At 36.4% G+C, this 19,597-nt stretch overlaps 2 protein-coding genes across 4 annotated transcripts; one reads left to right on the top strand and one right to left on the bottom strand.

The window, feature by feature from the left end:
• The first annotated feature begins 4,246 nt into the window (after positions 1 to 4,246).
• On the top strand, positions 4,247 to 8,213 carry LOC309510559 (uncharacterized protein). 3 transcript variants are annotated; one of them, XM_082185396.1, is made up of 2 exons: positions 4,247 to 4,378; positions 5,673 to 8,213. In XM_082185396.1, exon 2 carries the CDS (start codon positions 5,742 to 5,744, stop codon positions 6,876 to 6,878), a length of 1,137 nt encoding a protein of 378 aa, XP_082041522.1. In that variant the 5' UTR covers positions 4,247 to 4,378; positions 5,673 to 5,741; the 3' UTR covers positions 6,879 to 8,213. The 3 variants fall into 3 exon arrangements, with proteins under 3 accessions (XP_082041522.1, XP_082041521.1, XP_082041523.1); XM_082185395.1 differs by having other exon boundaries at positions 4,256 to 4,383; XM_082185397.1 differs by lacking the exon at positions 4,247 to 4,378 and adding an exon at positions 4,458 to 4,840.
• Positions 8,214 to 8,309: 96 nt separating this feature from the next.
• Positions 8,310 to 16,280, bottom strand: vamp1a (vesicle associated membrane protein 1a). Its single transcript, XM_082185398.1, has 6 exons — positions 15,951 to 16,280; positions 15,705 to 15,720; positions 14,444 to 14,564; positions 13,791 to 13,949; positions 10,787 to 10,838; positions 8,310 to 10,039 (listed from the first exon to the last, which is right to left on the bottom strand). Coding segments are annotated over exons 2-6 (351 nt in total). The 5' UTR covers positions 15,707 to 15,720; positions 15,951 to 16,280; the 3' UTR covers positions 8,310 to 10,022.
• Positions 16,281 to 19,597: the final 3,317 nt, after the last annotated feature.

Genomic DNA, 19,597 nt, shown 5'->3' with positions numbered 1-19,597 from the left:
TGTCACTTTTGCTAAATTTAATTCATTTAAAAAAAAAAAAAACGTAAGCTTACAGACCCCAAATTATATATATATATATATATATATATATATATATATAAAACGATAGATAGATAGATATATTTCAGTATATCATAAGGTGTGGTAAATTATTCTTTTTTAATAAAAATAATAAAAATAAATAATAAAAAGCTGTGTCATAAATCTGTGGTCTTAATTATTTCTGTATATCTACTTGAGAATGTACAATGAAATCCTAGTCTATGACATGCAATTTGTGGGAAAAACTTTTAATGAACCTTTAAGTGACACTGCATTCAAACGAACGAATTTCCCCCTCACTTTTGAGTTCTTCCGAATACTTTGAATTTGAACTAGTGTACGTCTGTGTCCCTGAGACCCTTAACCTGTGATGTCTTAAAGGTCACAGGTGAGGTCCTTGGGAACACAGCTGTATATGATGACATCATTGCAAAGTCGATGATTTGACTGACACGTTATCCTAGGTAACTTCTAATGAATTCGTAGATTTTGCCTATCGAGTGACCTTCAGATCTTTCCTCTGACGTTACCACAAGCACGCCATTAGCACGACTGTTTGACTGTGATTTTAAACTCGCTTTGCTACTTCTACTCCACATTACCTGAAACGGCTCCACAGATTTCCAGACAGCAGTGACATCAGCTTCAGACCACTTTGACGCAGCTGTCGGGGACGGTACCGATTGGCTGACTTTGTGCCCTGACCACTCGGAGCGACCAATCCAAATCCAGCCTAGGTTCACGACCCCTATACATTTCTCCCGAGGCTTCGATGTGGATCTGTTCCATGAAACCATTTTACGGGCTAGCCTGCCATCTTGTGCTCATTATTGCCAAACGCTTGGGTGATGGATGTTGCCCCGGAGCAGCTCGTACGAGACATGGTGTTTTTCTGCAGTGAAGATAATTGTATTTTACAGCGCGAGACAGAGTGAACATAAAGAGAGTGTATATGCGTTGTTTTTCCCCCCAATTAGATATAGTTTGATACTATGTAGGCTGTATGATTCAAGTGTTGTTGTTAACACTTAATATGTTTCACATGGAGCATAGTTCAGATCTTGATGTCATGTGATTTTTATTTTATTTTATGCATCCTTGATGATCTTATTGTATAAATTCATTTAGACATTGGTTCTGCATTGTGCAACCTGAAAATAAACCATTAAATCTGATGTGAAATGTTGTGCAGTGGCCTGAAAATCAAAGCAAACCTGTATATATAAACCGTATTATATAATCTGCGTCACATTTTCTCCCAACCATATGTTCATGTCTTTTGTTCTGTCAGTGCCTCAAACCATGAAACCAAACAGTTCTGATTAAGTTATACGCAAAGCACAGGCTCTCTCCAAAACGTCCCCTGGATCTGAGTAGTCAAAGAGAAACAGTCCCACTCCTTTCTGCTGGTGTTTTGAGACATCAGATACGGAACATCAGCTTTCACCATCTGGTATGCAGTGGATTCGTTTGACAGTCACACCAGAAATGTGTTTCACAACGATGCGAACGAACTGAGATTGAGCATTGGAATCAGCAGGTGGTCTTTTAATGTTATGCTTCAGACAAACACACGCAGGGTACCAAATAATCTTTTTTTCTACAGCATAAGACCCTCACCATTATCAAGCATGAACTGGTGTGTGTATTTGCCTGTATTTTGAGGAAAGCAATTTGTTCATTAACAAATGTCTTGTTTTAAGATACGAGGCAGAGAAAATATTCAATTTCACATTGTGTTTGGAAAGATGGGAACATAAAATGCTGAAGAAATCATTAGAAGTGAGATGAGGGCCATCAGTGCCTGCAAACCATGTTCTTCTTTCCCATGCAGGGCCTGAAGGAGGTTTCCCAGCTTTTGATAATGGGGAATCTCACCATGCATAATGGGGAACTTCAGCACCCATCAGAGACTATTTTCACATCTTGACAATCATTTTCTAGTGCTTTATTTCTACACTGCGATGTGTTTAATGGAGGAGAGTCATTCTCAGGAAACATACAAATTCAGTCACAATACTTGATATAACATCAGCCCCATTCATCACCATACATTTTAATGGAGTACAAATCAATAAATACAATCAAAATTAAATATTATTCTTTTATTGTCGTAGTTTTTTTTTTTCTAAAATGCTTTATGCATTTAATTTGTCTCTCTTGAACCCTGATACGCTGTAATATTTGCTTCCTTTAAAAAAATAATGATTTGATCTTTCTGGCATCACATTTAAGGCAGTGACATAAAAAAATATATTAAAAAAACGCTGACAGCATAGTTCAAATGTAGGGAAATGTATTCTTTATTAATATTCCATTCATTTATTCTTATATTGGCCTTTCTTTACAAAAAAAATATATATAATTCAAGTTATATTTAAAAGTTTTTATCTCGTAAACTTAAAAGCTTAAGTGTATTTTCCAAGTACACTTTATGTGGTAAGTATTGTGTATGATATTGTGTACGATTTCAATACTTCCTGGCACTTTTCAGTTTTTGAAAGTTTATTTGGCTTATGGGATATTAGTTTATGGATATTTTTATTGAACACACTCTAAATTCAGTGCATACTTAAAGTGAAATATATATATATACTAGTAAACTAAGAATAATATTAAGTTCACTTAAAGAAAACCTATAAGTATACTTGCAGTAAAGCTATTATTAAATTAGTATATTTTACTGAAAGTATTCTTTAAAGTGTGCTTTCATAAACAAAAATAGGTTAGAAGTATATAACTAAATTAACAGTCTACCTTAAGTTAACAACTTCTTTTTTATTGCAACTGCTTAGTTAAGTTTACTTGCTAAAATTAACTTTGTAAGGGAAGCTCTTCCTAAAGCTTACTTGTTACATAAACCTTGAACATGAAGATAAGACATGCTGGAGTACTACCTTAAAAATCCATAATATGTGAAAAAAGTATTTAGGCTGTATAAAAAGAGGAATCACAACTAAGCAGAATAGGCTATTTACAATTTTATTGTATCTCAATCAAATACAAGTATTGGGCAAATATAAGCCAAGTATTCTTACAAGTATTAGACAATTATTCTTGTTAAATATGTCTATGCTGAGTCTGACTTGTGACTTTTTCATATTTTTATTCTTTAATTTTATTATTATGTATCTTGTTGTAATAGGCCTATGTGTGCACTAGTCTGGAAGCTTCATTACCAAGAAAAAAAACATCCTTTTTCGGTTTCAGTTAAAGGAGATTGACAGTATACTCTCTTATTTTAGTTAAAAAGAAGTATAGGCCTACTAATAGCACACTTGAATAAGCTACATATTTAACTCTAAAAAATGCTACCCATGTTTGGGTCAAATATGTACACACACACACACACACACACACACACACACACATAAATTAGTTTAGGCTTTTAGAGAATTTCTTTTTGTGGTAAATCTCTGTTTATGGGGACATTATTTACCATAAAAAATAGCGATTAAACAATTTATTTACTACTATATATTTAGCTTACTATTTACGCATATTATTTCTATGATTATTTTACCCTTTGTAATTTGGTCATTTCAGCTGTTTTGCTCTTTTCTCTTTCAACCAGATCCCTCTCCCTGAAATCCCGCCCCCAAGATATGCCAGCAAACCGGATGTTCGCAAAGCGAAACGCGGCAAATGATTGAAAAGAATAGTGCGTTTCCCATTGGCTAAAAAGGGCGGCAGCTCTTTTTGTGTGTGTGCGTGTGTGTGCGTGTGTGTGCGTGTGTGTGTGTGTGTGTGTGTGTGTGTGTGTGTGTGTGTGTGTGTGTGTGTGTGTGTGTGTGTGTGTGTGTGTGTGTGTGTGTGTGTGTGTGTGTGTGTGTGTGTGTGTGTGTGTGTGTGTTTAGAGAGAGACATGTGAAATCTCAAGCCATTTAGCTGTATCTGTCAGACAATAGGTGCATTGTACGTGTTATTCAAAAAATGTCTTTAAAAAAAATAAAGCTAGGCCTTTAAAAAACCACACTTTTGCGCGTTACTTGTCAGCAACTCATAACTGGAATTATTGTATCCTTGTGTTCTTTAGCTATACAGTAATATAGCTTAAATGATTTGGAACTGTCACACTACATTCACAGTTTCACACAAACACAACTTGTTTATTTGTTTATTTAATTTGACTCATTCATTCTTCGCGCTTGCGCACTCCAGTACAGTAGGCGGCGCTGTGCCATGAACCGTCGGCGCCGAGCGAGAGACGAGGAAGAACAGGCATTGCCTTTCAAATAATCACAGTCGCCCGCCCACTGTCCGATGCTGTTTGCATCGAAAATATTGTCGAATGCATGAAAAAGATCATCTCTGCTGTTGTGAAAGCGCTTTACGAGTAAGGTGCGTTGTGTTTCGAATATTTGCCGATTTTTAATATCGAACGAATGAAAGCCGTCTCTTTTTCCATTGAAAAGTTGTCTTAGTCGGGTTAGCAGGCTGCTAACAAAAATCGCCAGTGCCTCACATTTTACCTGGAACTACAAAAGCTCGCGGGCTTCACTGTACATGATGGCAGCCAGTCTACAGCATCCGCTCTTTTATGCGTGTCATACTGCATGAAATCGTGTGTATTTCGAAATTATTCTCACAAATTTTGCGTTATTTCTCCATATATTTTTAAAAGCAAGTAGAATGTTATCGTCAATATTTTTTTGTAATATGTAAGATCTCGCGGTATAAAATGCTGCATTTTTTTTCCTGCTGTAATAAAGATGTCCATTTGCATCCATTAAGCATGCATGAAGTGCGCTAGCAACGCGCTGGAACTTCTGTAGCGTGTTCTGTTGTAAATACTGTGGTGGGTTTTTTCTATTGTCTTGTGTCTTCAAACAGCGCTACAAAAGATTCGGTCAGTTTTAAATAAACTGCTCCCAAAATTATAAAAAAAATCACCAATGCACCTCATACCCCTTCCATTCTTATAAAATATTTTTCAGTGAGTGCATTTCTATATTTAAATACTTGTGTATATTTAATATTAATGTAGACATTTTTGCTCTTTGATTCTCAGCTAAAGTACTCATTTAATTTGGTTGAGAAACTTAATTTACTTCCGTGTTTTACTAGGAATACTATAAATAGTTTTTATTTTTTACTGTAATATAATACTCTAATAGTATTAACAGTTTTTTTTATGAATAAACTAAATGAATGAATTCAGTGAAGTTGTATAATGACTCCCCAAACACTGCAGCCATGTCCAAATCATCTTATTTAAAATAATATATTGTAAATAAATATAGTTTTGTTTGTTTACCTGGCCTGTAAAGTCTAATAATGTTTACATGTTTTCAAATGTGCTTTTTTTTCCTTTCATTCATTTCATTTTCATCTGGCTAGGTCTGCAGTAAATTATTTATCTTCTAAAATAAAGTTTGAGAAAACAAAAATAAAGTAGGTTCATATAGGTTGGTGTATGAAACTTTAGATTTCCCCCCATGAAAATACAGGGCACGTAAAAACATCTTTAATTTGTGTTGTCATACGCTTGCACAAAAATATATTTTTTAAATGGAAATGGTAAATTCTGGAGTTGGAGGGAAAACAATGTGAGGTTATTGAAAGTTCTCTGTTCAAGCATTTAATTCAAATGTAAAACCATTTTTTCCCCTCTCTCTTGTTGTTTTCAGATTCTCAGCACCAAATAGACAAGTGTGGCACTGATACGCCTGAAGTTGGTAGCGAGAAGCAACGCCGTGATGGAGGTTGAGAATAAAGAAGGATCTGAGAGCCCTCTGCCCAACGGCAGCACCCATCCACCCAAACGTGGAAGAGGCAGACCACGAGGGTCGCTCAATAAGAAGTTCACTGCCGAGAAAGCGCCGACACACAATGCCAGGCCGTCGAAAAAGGTGGACTTCTTTTCTCCTGACATAGTCTTAAAGAACAAGGTGAAGAAACGTGGTCGACCAAAGAAGATAAAAATGCCCGGTAGGCCGAGAAAGATCCCTCTCACGCCTGAGGAGGAATCAGAGAGACTTAACAGGTTGAGTTTACAACGCAAGCGAAAACTGTCAAAGCCCCTTGGGAGACCCCGCATTCATCCCATCGCAGAAGGCCCCCAAGAAAAAAGGGGAAGAGGAAGACCTCGCAAATCTGACGATCTGGCTAAGCAAACTAGTGGCGAAATCAGCCTTGACGCTAACGGCTCTCCACGAAAGAGAGGGAGGCCGATGGGCGCAATGAAGAGGAAGAGGGGTCGGCCCGCAGGTTCTCCCAAGATTCCCTCAGATGGGACCCCAAAAAGGAGAGGTCGCCCTCCAGGCTCGGCCAACAAGGTGAAGAAGATTCAGCGGGCTGACGGAACTCCTCGAAAGAGAGGCCGACCCCCAGGCTCTGGCACCAAACCGAAGATCATTCGACGGAACTCAGATGGCACTCCTCGAAAGAGGGGCCGGCCTCCAGGTTCTGGAAAGAAAGTCAAGATTGTCGAAAAGAAAGTCGGAGATGTTCCCCGCAAGAGAGGCCGACCACCTGGTTCAGGCAAAATCAAGGCTCGCACCTCAGAAGGTGAAGACGCAGAAGGGGCGAACGCCGACGGCGCCGCTCCACGCCGTAAGAGAGGTCGTCCAAGCAAAGTCAGACTGGCTGTCGTGCTCGAAAAACTCCCCTCGGCGTTACCGGAGGACGAAGAAGAGGAGACCGACGCACCCTCTCCCAAACAGTCCCGCACCTCTGACGACTCGTCGCAAAATCAGAACGATGAAGAAGAGACCAGGGCGAGCGAGAACGACGCAGACCCGGAAGACGAAGAGGAAGACGACGCCATCGATTGTTCAAAAGTGAACAACACTAGTGAGAACGAAATGGTGGGCAAATTCAAAAAAAAGAAATGAAAAGATAGGGGGGGGCTTCATTGAAAATTGGTGGGTATATTTTTCGAAGGGTTTTAATAGGCTATGTCAATAATGTTTTTTTTTTTTTTTTTATCTGATAAGTGTGCTTTTGGTGTTGCCTGCCATGCCAGACTGTATTGTTTTCCTCTTTCTTTCTCTTGTTTTTTTAAGCTCATTATTAACCGAAATGTTTGCTCACAATGTGATGGAGCACAATTGATTTATTTTATTATTATTATTATAATAATTTTTTTGCATGGGGAAAAAAATTGCAAAATTTTTAAGCATGCAAAATCGAAGGACAAGTATGTAGCCTGTTAACATCACGGGATCCTAAAAGACGATGCACAATTAACGGTTCCATTGAAAACGTTACCATGCTAAGCACACCTTATTTGTTACCAATGGTTTGTGCCAACAATTTCAAAGCAACTACCAAACCAGACTGTTTCAGATGTACTGTCTTTATACCTGTACAGTAGTCCGTGTGCACAGGCTCTTAAACTCAAGGCTTTTTAATTCAAATCGCCCAGATGGTTTTAATTTGATGTAGTAGTGGCTGTGGAAAAATCTGCGGCTTTTTGATGACGGTTAAGTGCGTCTTTGCTGTAGTTTTATTTCTTTTATCATCGTTCATACTTCAACTCTGTAAAACCAACCCCGCCGAGTTCAGTGTTTTATAGTGAAACAGTCTCATTTTCTACTTTTATCATCCGAGTTGCCTGATAGTTTGGTCATTTATAAGTGTCGAGTGCTTAGTTTGCTGCACCCCCTCATTTTTTGCTCAAATAATGTGATTGCTTCTTTAAGACATGCCTTTGTTTTTCAAAATGTGAATACATTCATATTCTGCTTTGACAAGTCTTTCATGGGTCCTGATTTAAACATTTTCATATGTATGGCTTTTTATATACATCTCTTGTCTTTTTGAACTTTTTCTCATTTAACCAGTTTTTTTTCCCTCTTGATTTGCTTAGTTTGTGTAAAACCGTAGAGATTTCTCTTGTTATAAACTGTAGATCTTGTCTTGATTAATTTTCATGTATTATTTAGTTTTAATCTATATGTACCAGTAGATGCTGAAAAACAGATTGTTTTAGCAGAAATTATGCATCTAGAAGTGTTTTCATGTTAATAAAACCTGTTACTGTTCCGACATGATGGTTCAATAGACGTTACGTGCATTTCATGTACACGCTTTCTAATTAGGTTACTCATCTGTGCTGTAGTACGAAACATTTCTGTATCGCCGCTTTGTGTGAATCATTTCACTTTGTGATTTGGATGAGCATTGTTGCCGATTAATAACCAATTAAACCATACCATATTCACCAAGCCTTGTTGTGACATTCATTTATGTTACAGTTTTTCAACTCGGAAGTGACTTTCCTTCAGTTTCCCAAATAAAAACTACAGACGGGGAGGAGCAAGTAACAGCATCAGCACTTTATTAGAATCAGCACATGGTGGGCAAGCAGACATGCTTTAAAATGAACCACTAGTTAGCAGCTTAGCTTCAAATGATCAGGGACAGGGTGTTATTTTATGCAGCTCTGCAGCACATATTTACAAATGAATAGTTTGCATAAAACACAATGTATTCAGGAGTTTTTTGTTTTTTTTAAGAGAATGACATTCACTGCCCTGCATTAGGTTTGCAATTTGGGTTAATGCTTAATGTAGGGGATGTTATTCACACGGATGGTACACATCAATAAGAGCAAATATTCTTAGATTTAGGTGCTGGACAATATGTCCTTAATACCAAAACAAAAAAAAAGTCCTCTCAAACTTACAATCATTAGAACGAAGGTGGTTAAAGTGCCCATGTATATTTAACACAAACACATGCAGAGGTACATCCCTGAACATTGTCGTCTCCAGTGCTGATTACGTATCCGCTTCCCACACTGAATCCCAAATATTTACAAAGACATTAAATCACATTATCAGTTATCTTCCAAGTTTGCATATCAGTAGTTGTTCATTCAACCTAAAACATCATGGTGCCAGTAAAGTCAGGAGAAGTTTAACACTCATTTTACCCATTTTTTCTTTCATCGGTCACGTTTTGTTAAGACGTGGACCACACTGTCACACAAAGTCTCAAATATAGAAATATTAATAAATAAAACATAGAACATAGTAAAACTCTCAAACCAAATTTCAGTCACATTATTTTATATTGTGGTCACAGCTAAAATCTTAAATCTCCATATATAGTGAGATTGATTGATATTATTCCATTGATATTACGTTTTTTCCCCTCATTCCTGTTTGTTGTTCCAGACTCCACTGATCTTCTGGCTGACATGAACAGTGCATCAAAGAGCAAAAGTGTCGATTTATGATCAGATATTCCCCTCAAGACTCCTACAACTCGCCTCACTTTTTAAATGTGAAAATGAATTATAAAATTGCGTCATCCAAGAAATGTTTAACATTATGATGTGGAAGGAAATACCCTATCTTTAAGACATTTAACACACATGGTAACTGCTCTATTTAAAGTCATTCAGGTTTTTACAGGAAATCAGGTATGTTAGGAAATGAGGAATTTATATGGAGGATCTAAAACAATAAAAAAACCAGGCTAATTAATTTTTTACTTCCTGTAACTTCTCATTGCAGTTGCACTTTGTTAATACCGTAATGATAGGACCACAACAGTTGTTTCTGGGTAAACTAGTACACTTTTGTTTTGTTTTTGTGCATAAATGCATGACTTGATCCTAAACTCAAATTGATCTTTGTGTTTCGTTCTCCCTCTTTAGTTATTCATGGGTTCATTTGGACAACGCTAGAAACCTATATTATTGCATCACCCATTGTTTTTGCCTTGAAAAGGACCAACACATTCTCCAATCCGAAACCGTACGTAGATAGTCCTAACCGAAGGAGTTTTTGAGTAAGCTCGGGCACTGTTGCAAAGCACTCAAGAGAGGTACAAAGAAATGCAGTGACAGACAAAGGGAGGGAGAGGCACTGCGTCAATGACTGCACACACACGCACACACACACACACTCATACACACGGTGGATTCAATGAAAGGCATTGGTGGGGAAAAAAAAAAAGGGGGGGGGGGGGGGGGTGGAGTTCACACAAAGCCAGAGTCTCCTGTCCTTGTGTGTCCCACGAGAGGCTCAGTAGTAGAAGTACACTGGAAAAAAAGACAAGAAAAGAGAAATAAATCATTGAAATTGGTTAGTCCAGGCTGATTCAGGAAGAAATTAGGCTTTTAAATTTGATGCATAAATCTAGGCCTTATTTATAAAACGTGCGTACACACAGAATTGATCTTAGAGAGTGTGCGTATGCTAAAGTCCACGCCAACGTTCAGATTTATTTAAACGGGTTGACGTGGACGAAGTGCTGCAAGTATTTGGAAATCTAAGCAAATCTTGCCGCTTCTGAAGTAAAGCATTTGGACGTTGACATCTGCTCATTTATATGCAAATGACATTAATTAGGGGGCGTTTACAAGGCGGAGATCTGAAACCATTCAGATGTGCACAATTTCAAGATCATATGCGATTCATAGATTTCACATCTGGAAGAGTTTTTTTTTGTGTGCGTGCGTTCGCTTCTCTGAATCACACATTCACATTTGAGAGATGATCTTAGATCAAATGTGGGATGGTTTCGAGGCTACATTTTAAAAGTAAGTGATCTTAATAAGATCAGTATATCAGTATTTGCTTGAAGCAGCTGCAATCCAAGATTTGTCCTTCTTACTAATGCTATTACATGTATGACTTAATACGCCCATAAATAATTCTTAATCCCAGATCAAAATGCAAGATGGCAAAACATCTGCTGGGAATAAAAAACAAATTTTTACTGTTTGATTTCCATGTAAATCAGCCAACACTGGTGTTTGTGGAATTGCATTATAGTTTCTACTCACTGAAAAGGATGCCCACCAAGATGACCCCAATAATTCCCATCATGATCATCATCTGTGAAATAAAAAAATAAAAAATAGGGAAACACATTTATACGAATAAATTCTGTTTGAGTAATAAGATTGCATTTCATTAATAAATACAATACAATTTTGTATCTCTTTTTGTAGAGGGATAAAGACATTAGAAGTTTACACTTTATTTTAAGGTGTGCTTGTTACAGTGTAATTATACATTAATATAAGTTTAATTAACTTACGTATACTTACTGTAGGGGTAGAGTCAGGATCAGGGATTGGTTTAGGGTTAGTTGCATGTAATTATGCATAATTTACTGTTATTCCTATAATAAGTACATGTAACGTGCAACAAGGACACTGTAAAATAAATTGTTAACCATTAGAATTCTGAAATGAAGATGATAATTTATTTAAGAGAAAATGTTTTTAATCAAACAATTAACTGTTCGGCTACAACATAAATACCTTTAGATACATTTTAAATAAAAAAAAATAAATATACTAGTGCTGTCAAATCGATTAATCACATCTAACATAAAGGTGTGAAAACATATATAATATATATATAATATAATATATATATATATTTGTGTGTGTGTGTACACACACACACACACACACACACACACACACACACATATGTATTATGTATTACATATTATATATTTACAAACTTTTATGTTAGATGCGATTAATTGCAATTAATCGTTTTGACAGCACTAAAATAAAGAAATAATATTAATAATATTAATATCAAATCAAGGAAATAATATTAAAATTAATTGTAATATACATTTAGTTTCTTTAAAATATTCATTTTCTTTTAAAGTTAGAATTATTATCATTAGAATATTAATTTGAGTACTTTAGATAAATAAATAAAAACATGTCCCTATATCAGTGATGTACAAGTTATTAGATTATAAATATTTAATTTATCCAGCAGTTTACATTACAAGTGACAGAGAAGAGTAACGTTTCTGTTTATGAATTATAGGCACATTTTTGATCGATTCCTTAATTGGTTTTATTTTATCTTTGAAAAAAAGGGTACGAACATTTTCCCTTTTCCTAGTTACATTTTTCTATTTCTTCTTTTGGGAAGAGTATAACATGCTATACTCTGTTTTAAACGGCATTTTGCTATTTTTTTTATGATTTTGCATGCAGCTTTTCTGACCTCATATTAACTGAGAACTTTTCATTTGTCACACCGCAGGACAATTTAAAATGCTATTTAATAAATATATAAATAAAACACAAAGACCTATATGAATGCAGATTAGCTTTAAGAATCAACATTTCTCCTTCACAAGGATGTGCTCCACTAAAAACACAGAGAAAAGTTACAAAAAGAAAGGCTTCAATAAGAGTAAAGAAATGCACAAAGGAGAGAGAATAATAAAGCAATCTGGTTTGGAAAGGCGGGACAGGATGAGTGAGATTAAAAGTGGGACGTTTCCATAAAAAGAGGAGGATCTGCGGATACGGAATGAGACAGGGATATGGGAAAGGGAACGAGAGAGGAGGAGCGAAAGGGAATTATTAGAGCAGGTTACATCACAAATCACATCTTGGTTTTAATCCAGAAATGCTGTAATCCAGATTGGGACTAAAAGCCCCCTCCCCCACCCCGCTCAGAGATGCGATTGGACGGGCAGCTGTTCGGCCATCTGGGGCGGGAGGTGGGGGGTTGGTGGAAGGGAGCAATGAATTTATTCTATCTGGAGGGGTGGAGAATTAGGGGGAGCTTATAAATCTATGCCGAGGGAATGGATTGACAGATAGCTGGATGGAGAGATAAAAAAGTAATATGTAAAGTGAGGCTGTCAGAGGACCAATGCAAGCTTGTACAAGATGTCACATATCAGAAGTGTGACATCTCTATTTAAAACAAGGCAAAGGAATTTAGGAAATTAAATTATAATATGAATTTTCTATTTATAATCAAAAAATATTTAAATATTTAGATCCAAGTCATGCTCCAAAAAAGCTCTTTCTATTAATAGATGGTTCATGGAATTATACGGGTAAATTATTAAAGATGATGGTAACTTCCTGATCGTCTCAGGAGTGGCTGGACTCATCGTGCTACTGCAGTATCTAAGCTTGCGTCACATCTGCAACTCGCCTAATATATCTCGAACGCTGGCCAGCGCTGTGACTTATGGGCCGGGCTGCATTCAGGTTATATCGAAAATGAGAACGCTCCTGCTTTAGTGTTGAGTCAGCTGAGCCATCTTTACTGCTGGCAATATAGAAACACCAAAAGCAAAGGAGACACCGTGTATTTTATTAGTTTATATCAATACCAGTTATGGATGCTAAACTATAACTCCATAGGTTAATCCATAGATTAGTCTGATCTAATCATTTAGATTTTTAAAATCTTATTTAGTATTACAAGTGAATGTAAAGCCAATGAATTTCTGTGTAGATACTATTTTAATATTATTGATGTTCTATTATAGTTTTTATTAATATTTCGTTTTTTTTTGTTTTAGTTTTTTGCTTTCATTTTAATTTTAGTTCACGTTTTAGTAATTTTGTAGTGTGTTTTAGTCATTTTTATAATAATAATAAAAAACTCTAATTCGATTTAGTTTTAGTTATTTTAGTACATCAAGTTAAACTAAATGGAAATGAGAACTGTTGACTAGACAACTTGCTGAAATTTTATTTTATTTTATTTCAAGCAACACATTTTTTATGGTTTTAGTTTTAGTTTAAGTTAACTACAATAACCCTGATCTTTCGTAAACCTCTTATGTTTGCCGCATTTAAGTGAATGTGACAGCTTACATAACAGTTTACAAATACATTTTGCTTATGTTTCATGAATGAGGTCAAATCTGTATTTAGTGATTTAATTTTACCAGTGAATGTATATAGGTATCTTAAAATGATTTAAATAAAATGGGACTTGAGGTCAAGGACTCCAGATGTAAATAAACAGACCCAAGCAGCTAAATTTCCCAGAGCGCACCTTCATATTCTTCCACCAGTACTTGTTTTTCAGTTTAGCGGCACTGCTCTCAAACTGTGATGCTCCGGCCTGCAGCGCATCCGCCCGGTCGTCCAGTTCTGAGAGCTTCTGATCTCTTTCCAGAACCTTGTCCACATTCACACGCATGATGTCAACCACCTGAACACATTTACAGAAGACAGACACAGACATCAGCAGCATGAATTCAGAGATTCAATGTGAAACTGAAAGTCACTTTGAATGGAAATTTCTTAATGTCTTCAGACACTAAACATTGAAAGCAGTCTAGGATGAATATTGTATGAGAGTCTGGCTAGTACCTCCACATTTTACTTCATGAAATGTTTATGGTTCCAAGAAAGTCCTACTAATAGTCCATCTAGCTTTGATAGCTTTGACTCTCTGACTCCCTCACTGCTACAATAGACAGTTTTACTAATACATAATGTCCAAAAACTGTTTCCTTGAACCATAGGCCTCTACTCAAGGTCCAACATTTATGACCACTGTGCAGAATATCTCTATCTTTGTCTCAGTTTTATTTATTATAACAATTTCTGTTTTTTTATTTCTAAATGTTACTCTTTTTTTTGAAAATTCACCTCATCCTACTCATTCAGTATCTTATTTGAGGTCACATTGACAGGGTTTACCTCATCCACTTGGGCCTGTGTCTGTTGGAGACGACGGTTGCTGGAGAGATTGGGAGGTCCGGCAGGTGCGCCCCCCTCACCCTCTGGGGCTCCAGGGTTTGCAGCAGCATCCGGGGCAGACCTGATGGAAGAGGAGAAAGGGGTTGAGACGGCATATGTTTTAGCCTTTCTCTGCACCACTGGCTCTGCAAAGGGCTCATTCAGAGACTTGTCAAATGTTCAGTCATTTTAAACAAATATTAGGCTTCATCCTGTCAGTTTAGACTATGTCATGTCAATAATTTGAAGAATTTAATTTGAATTGGGCCTCAATTCAGTAGGCCATGATGCAATAAAGCTCATTGATAAAAGCCTGATAGATGTGACATTGGAAAGACTTTGTCAATGAAATTTGCAATAAAAAAGCTTTTTTTATAAATGATATAGGCCTACAAGTTTTATTTAGGTTTATTTGAGTTTTATTGAATTATACTGTATCACATTTAGCATTAAAAAAAGCTTTATAAGTGCAAGTGTGCAAATTAGAAGGTGTGAGGGGTTCTGGTTCTAATTGAGGCTCCCAAACGAAAAAAAGAAAAGCTTTATCTGAAAAAAACGTCAAAGCGAAGCTAGTCAGAATATGCTAAATAAACACACGTAACGTACAGAAGTCGTGTTCACGTCTGTAAACACAGACACAGAAGTTGCTCGAGGACTTTGGTTGGATTAGCATTGGATATATATCGATAAATACATACCACAATAATTAACTTTAGTGTTTTGTTTAAAACGCATTTGAAGATTATGTAGGCCTATGTGAATGAGATAGGCCTACTGTCTTATACGGGCGCTAAAGGTCGATACGAGACGATCATCTAGCATCATCGAACAGCCAAAATCGCACAGTTTAATGCAGATAAGTTGCTGTACGACCCTGCTTTAATAGCATTCTCGATGCAGTTTCCCCTAAATTCCGATAGATGGAGCAGAGCACTAAAGTCTAGGCAAATTATGATGTATCAGCTCTCTTGCGGTGTTTTAACGAACTGTCTAGAAAATAACCTTACACGCTGAATTACTTTTGATAAATGTAATAAAGAGAACACAATAAAATAAAATAAATATAAAAAAACGTTTTAATACCCCAACTACATATAGCCTATTGCATACATTACATACATCTCAGGTATAAAACGTCATTTAAAAACAAAAATTCAATAAATACTGAGTTTTTGTTTTTAAGTGTATTTGTTTAAATACAGTAGAAATACAGTGCACTCACATTTTGTTGGCAGGTGCTTAATAAAACAGATCGTCGTCACCGAGATGCGGAGAGAGAGAGAGACAGAGAGGATTAGTAGTCAAAAGCCAAACTTCCTATTTTGACGATAAAAACATACATAAGGAAGAAAAAACCCTATGTATCCCTCGTAATAAACTCAATATCAGTGCTGTATATAATATTTCCATGAGGATGGAATCATGAAGCGATGTCTAGACCGCGTCATCACAAAAAGTGCTGCATTACCGAAAGAGCCTCAGGCGACCAAAGCCTCGAAACACAAATCCAATCTTCTGTATGAAGAGCTTCCTTCAGTTTTTCACACTGGATGCGACTATATATCCTCCAGAGAGCACGTAGGCTATAGAAAAAACATACGCAGAAGTGACGACTTGATTAATATGACAGGATTTAACTTTTGTTAGGCTGTTAGAAATAGCAGTAGGCCTAAACCAAGAGACATAAGCATGATAAACGCTTCTCTTGAAACAGATTAAAACGACCAGGACGAATAAAAACAATAGTCCTCTCGTGTCCGCATGAAAGTGTATGTATGCCTGAGTGAGAGAGAGAAGGGGAGGGGATGAGAGAGAGAGAAGAGAGAAAGATCACGATCACTTTCTGTGCGCTCTCTCTCTCTCTCTCTCTCTCTCTCTCTCTCTCTCTCTCTCTCTCTCTCTCTCTCTCTCTGTAACGTTAACGGGACAGCACTGCGGTGGTTGAGCACAGTGTAGCTACACTTCCAACCCCCCTCACACTGGCCTGGGATTTTAACTGTAAGAAAGGGAGGAGAGGCACAGGAAAATGGGTGTATGTTTTTGGGTGTAGAACAGACCACCATCATCTTAGAAGTGATGCACTGGAGCTTTCCGCACATCTGATCACAGTTCACTGACAAAGTGCAATGCTTGATTCATTTATGGATGTGATTAATGCAAGCTTCCAAATCCTTCTGAGCTGTGACATGAGGTGAGATACCTCAAAAATCATTATGCTAAAAGCTCTTCAGGTAGATATATACCATAGGTTAGTATTAGTGTTGGCAGCATAAGGCAAACGGAAGCAGTGCAGCCAATAACAAAGCTCAGCAAAGTGCTGGAGACAGTCCGGTCGCTGTGGAAACAGCATCACTGAAATGACTGCTGAGCTCACAGTACCAATCAATGAGAGAAATATTCAGCCCTGTGCCCAAACTATGGCCAAAGAGCTGACCACTAATGACAAAACTGTGACTCAGACAATCAACAAATATAATGAGTTGGAAACAGATTCTGTTGGACAAAAAGGAAATGCTGTTTTCCCCAGCAGTGGATGAATCATGAGAAATGATTAGAGTTTTGGTGAAGGTCTAATTTTTGGATTCAGGATTATGTGAAACTATATACACATACTGCATGGTGACTAATGTACTGAAGAAAGCATCTTTCTTTTTTTTTTTTTTTTTTTTTTTTTTTTTTTGGAAGTTGATGTCCATAAACATCAGGATTTCCACAAAAATAGTAAGCAGCGCAAATGTTTGCAACATTGCTAATGCTTATCATGAAATGTATCTTGAGGAGCAAATCAGCATTCTAAACCGTCGTGTAAAACTGAAGACAGGAGTTATGATTTATCATCACAGGATTAAAGTACAATTTAAAAGTGTAATTTCACAATAATACTGTTTTTACTGTATTTTTGATCAAATAAAGGCAGCCTTGGAGCACATAAGAGAATTCTTGGTGACCAGAAACCAATATGTATCATTCAAAATGTTGGTTTCTTAATGTGTGTTTGAATAATAATGCATGTAAAATGATTATATTATATAGCAGTAACATCAGCACAGGCACTGCTGTCTTGGCTTAAAAATTACTGAACAATATTCTTCCCCTTATACAATGATTTTATTAATAATATACTTCATGCAAACAAGAATGAATGAGCAACGTTTGCATTAAAATAATTTATTTTCAGCTTGTCCACTTCAGAATCTGTACACAGTTTTTCATTTTCTTGTTTGAGACCATCTTTACAAGTTTCATTGTTCTAGATATCAGATATCTAGACTGAGAACAATTTCATTTTTTTTAATAAATAGTAGTCTATTGCACAAAAAAAACATTCCTAAACCATCTGGACAGTTTAGAAGCCCTTTTCTAACATTGCCTCACACACACATTTTGATTTGTTCCTGTTCTTTGGGTAATTAAATCCCCCTCTTCCACATACCATTCATTGCACACTTATAATCATTTCTCCTTTTTACATTAACCACTTAATTTAACATCATATTACAAACTGAGAGTTTGGACCATGTGAGCCCATGTTCTTAGATTGTAATAAAAGGCATAATATCACTTTGTTCAGTATGGACTCACTTACATTCATGTTAACAAACGGTCCATTGCTGCGTGAGATGGCATTACTGTAGTCTATGGCTGAGTTATAACAGTAGAAGCTCTATTGATTCAATGGTTTACATCTACAAGAACATATCTATTACATGTTGCTGCTATTGAGATTTAAGAGTTTTAAGCAGACAGACATTATTATCATTATGAAGGTTGTGAAGCAGATATGTGTCAGTAAACGCCTCCTCAAGAGTCAAGTGTAAATGCAAAAGACTTTCAAAACCTGCCGTTCTACATTCAAAATTCTCTCAGGCCCCTTTATACACAAACATGTTAGTAAAGCCTTTCCTTTACAGTTGGTTTCACCAGTAATTCTCAGTAAAGCACTGAACATTTGAGAAATATGGAAAGAAAAACGCAAGGTAAAGCAAAACATGAAGAGAGCAATATCTTTTTTTAAACATACAGCATACTGACTCATAATTAGCCTATTTATGAAGTGATTTGTTGGGGATTACGAAATGTTTTTAAGTTTTTTATTTTTTTAATGAAACTTAACTGCAACTATCTGATCTCTGTTACTAAGTCTGGAATTGTTTGGCTAAAATTGTGACTGAAATCAAGAACCCTCTTAATTCAAATAAAGCATTAAACAACCAAGCAAACAAATAAATAAATAAGTAGATAAATAGCTTAGCAGAAGTTCAGCGTGGAGAGAGGAATAATGCAAAATGCATCGCCCTCAGCAGCACTTTACATGCTCAGTCATCACTTAAGAATAAGTGCATAATGACTCATTGCAGATTGACTTTTGTGACCTAACTAACCAATTTGTTTCAACCGATTATTTACTCTGAATTCACTTGCCATTTCGGCTTCTTTTTTTCTTCTTTTTTTAGCCAGATGCACTTTATGAATGACCTTTGTAATCTGTTTTTGTAACCCTGGTCCTCATTGAGTGAATCTAATGAAATTCATTCAATTTGACTAATGCTAATGTAACTGAATGGCTAAAGACATTCACTGAGGCTAAGCGACCAAGGGCATGTTACAATGCGTAATGATTCAATGCTAAAGATTTAGATGGCTTCAACCTAGAAAAACAATCAAATAACAAAGCCAGTGATTAGTCATCTGGCCTTCACAAACAGCGCAAAAATCACAGATAAAATCTGTAAATGAAAACAGAAACCCACACACTTCAATGTTCAGTGCGAAATTCTGCTCTCACAATCATCTCCATTTAGAGCTGCAAGAAGTTGACGGCAGACCTATTTAAATATCACTTATCATATCGCTGGCATTACTGGTAGCTGATGCAGAAACCGCTAAGTGCTTGTTCAGAGATTAATAACTTGCTTTTATTATTTGAGTATTCAAGGTTAAAAACCCTACCCTGGATGATTGAAAATATTTTAGATTTTTTTTGTTGTTGTTGTCAAAAGTGCCTTGTGAATAATGCTGGGGTGAGTAATTCCTATGCAATCTTTTAGTAATGTTAATTTAGTAAAATTCATATCCAGTTGAGAGTAAATTTTAAATATCACTTTTACAATGATC

This window comes from Leuciscus leuciscus, assembly GCF_965113295.1.
Source record: "Leuciscus leuciscus genome assembly, chromosome: 12".
NCBI lineage: Eukaryota > Metazoa > Chordata > Actinopteri > Cypriniformes > Leuciscidae > Leuciscus > Leuciscus leuciscus.
The sequence above is the reverse complement of the archived record's forward strand: the minus strand, read 5'-3'. Positions and strand labels throughout refer to the sequence as shown.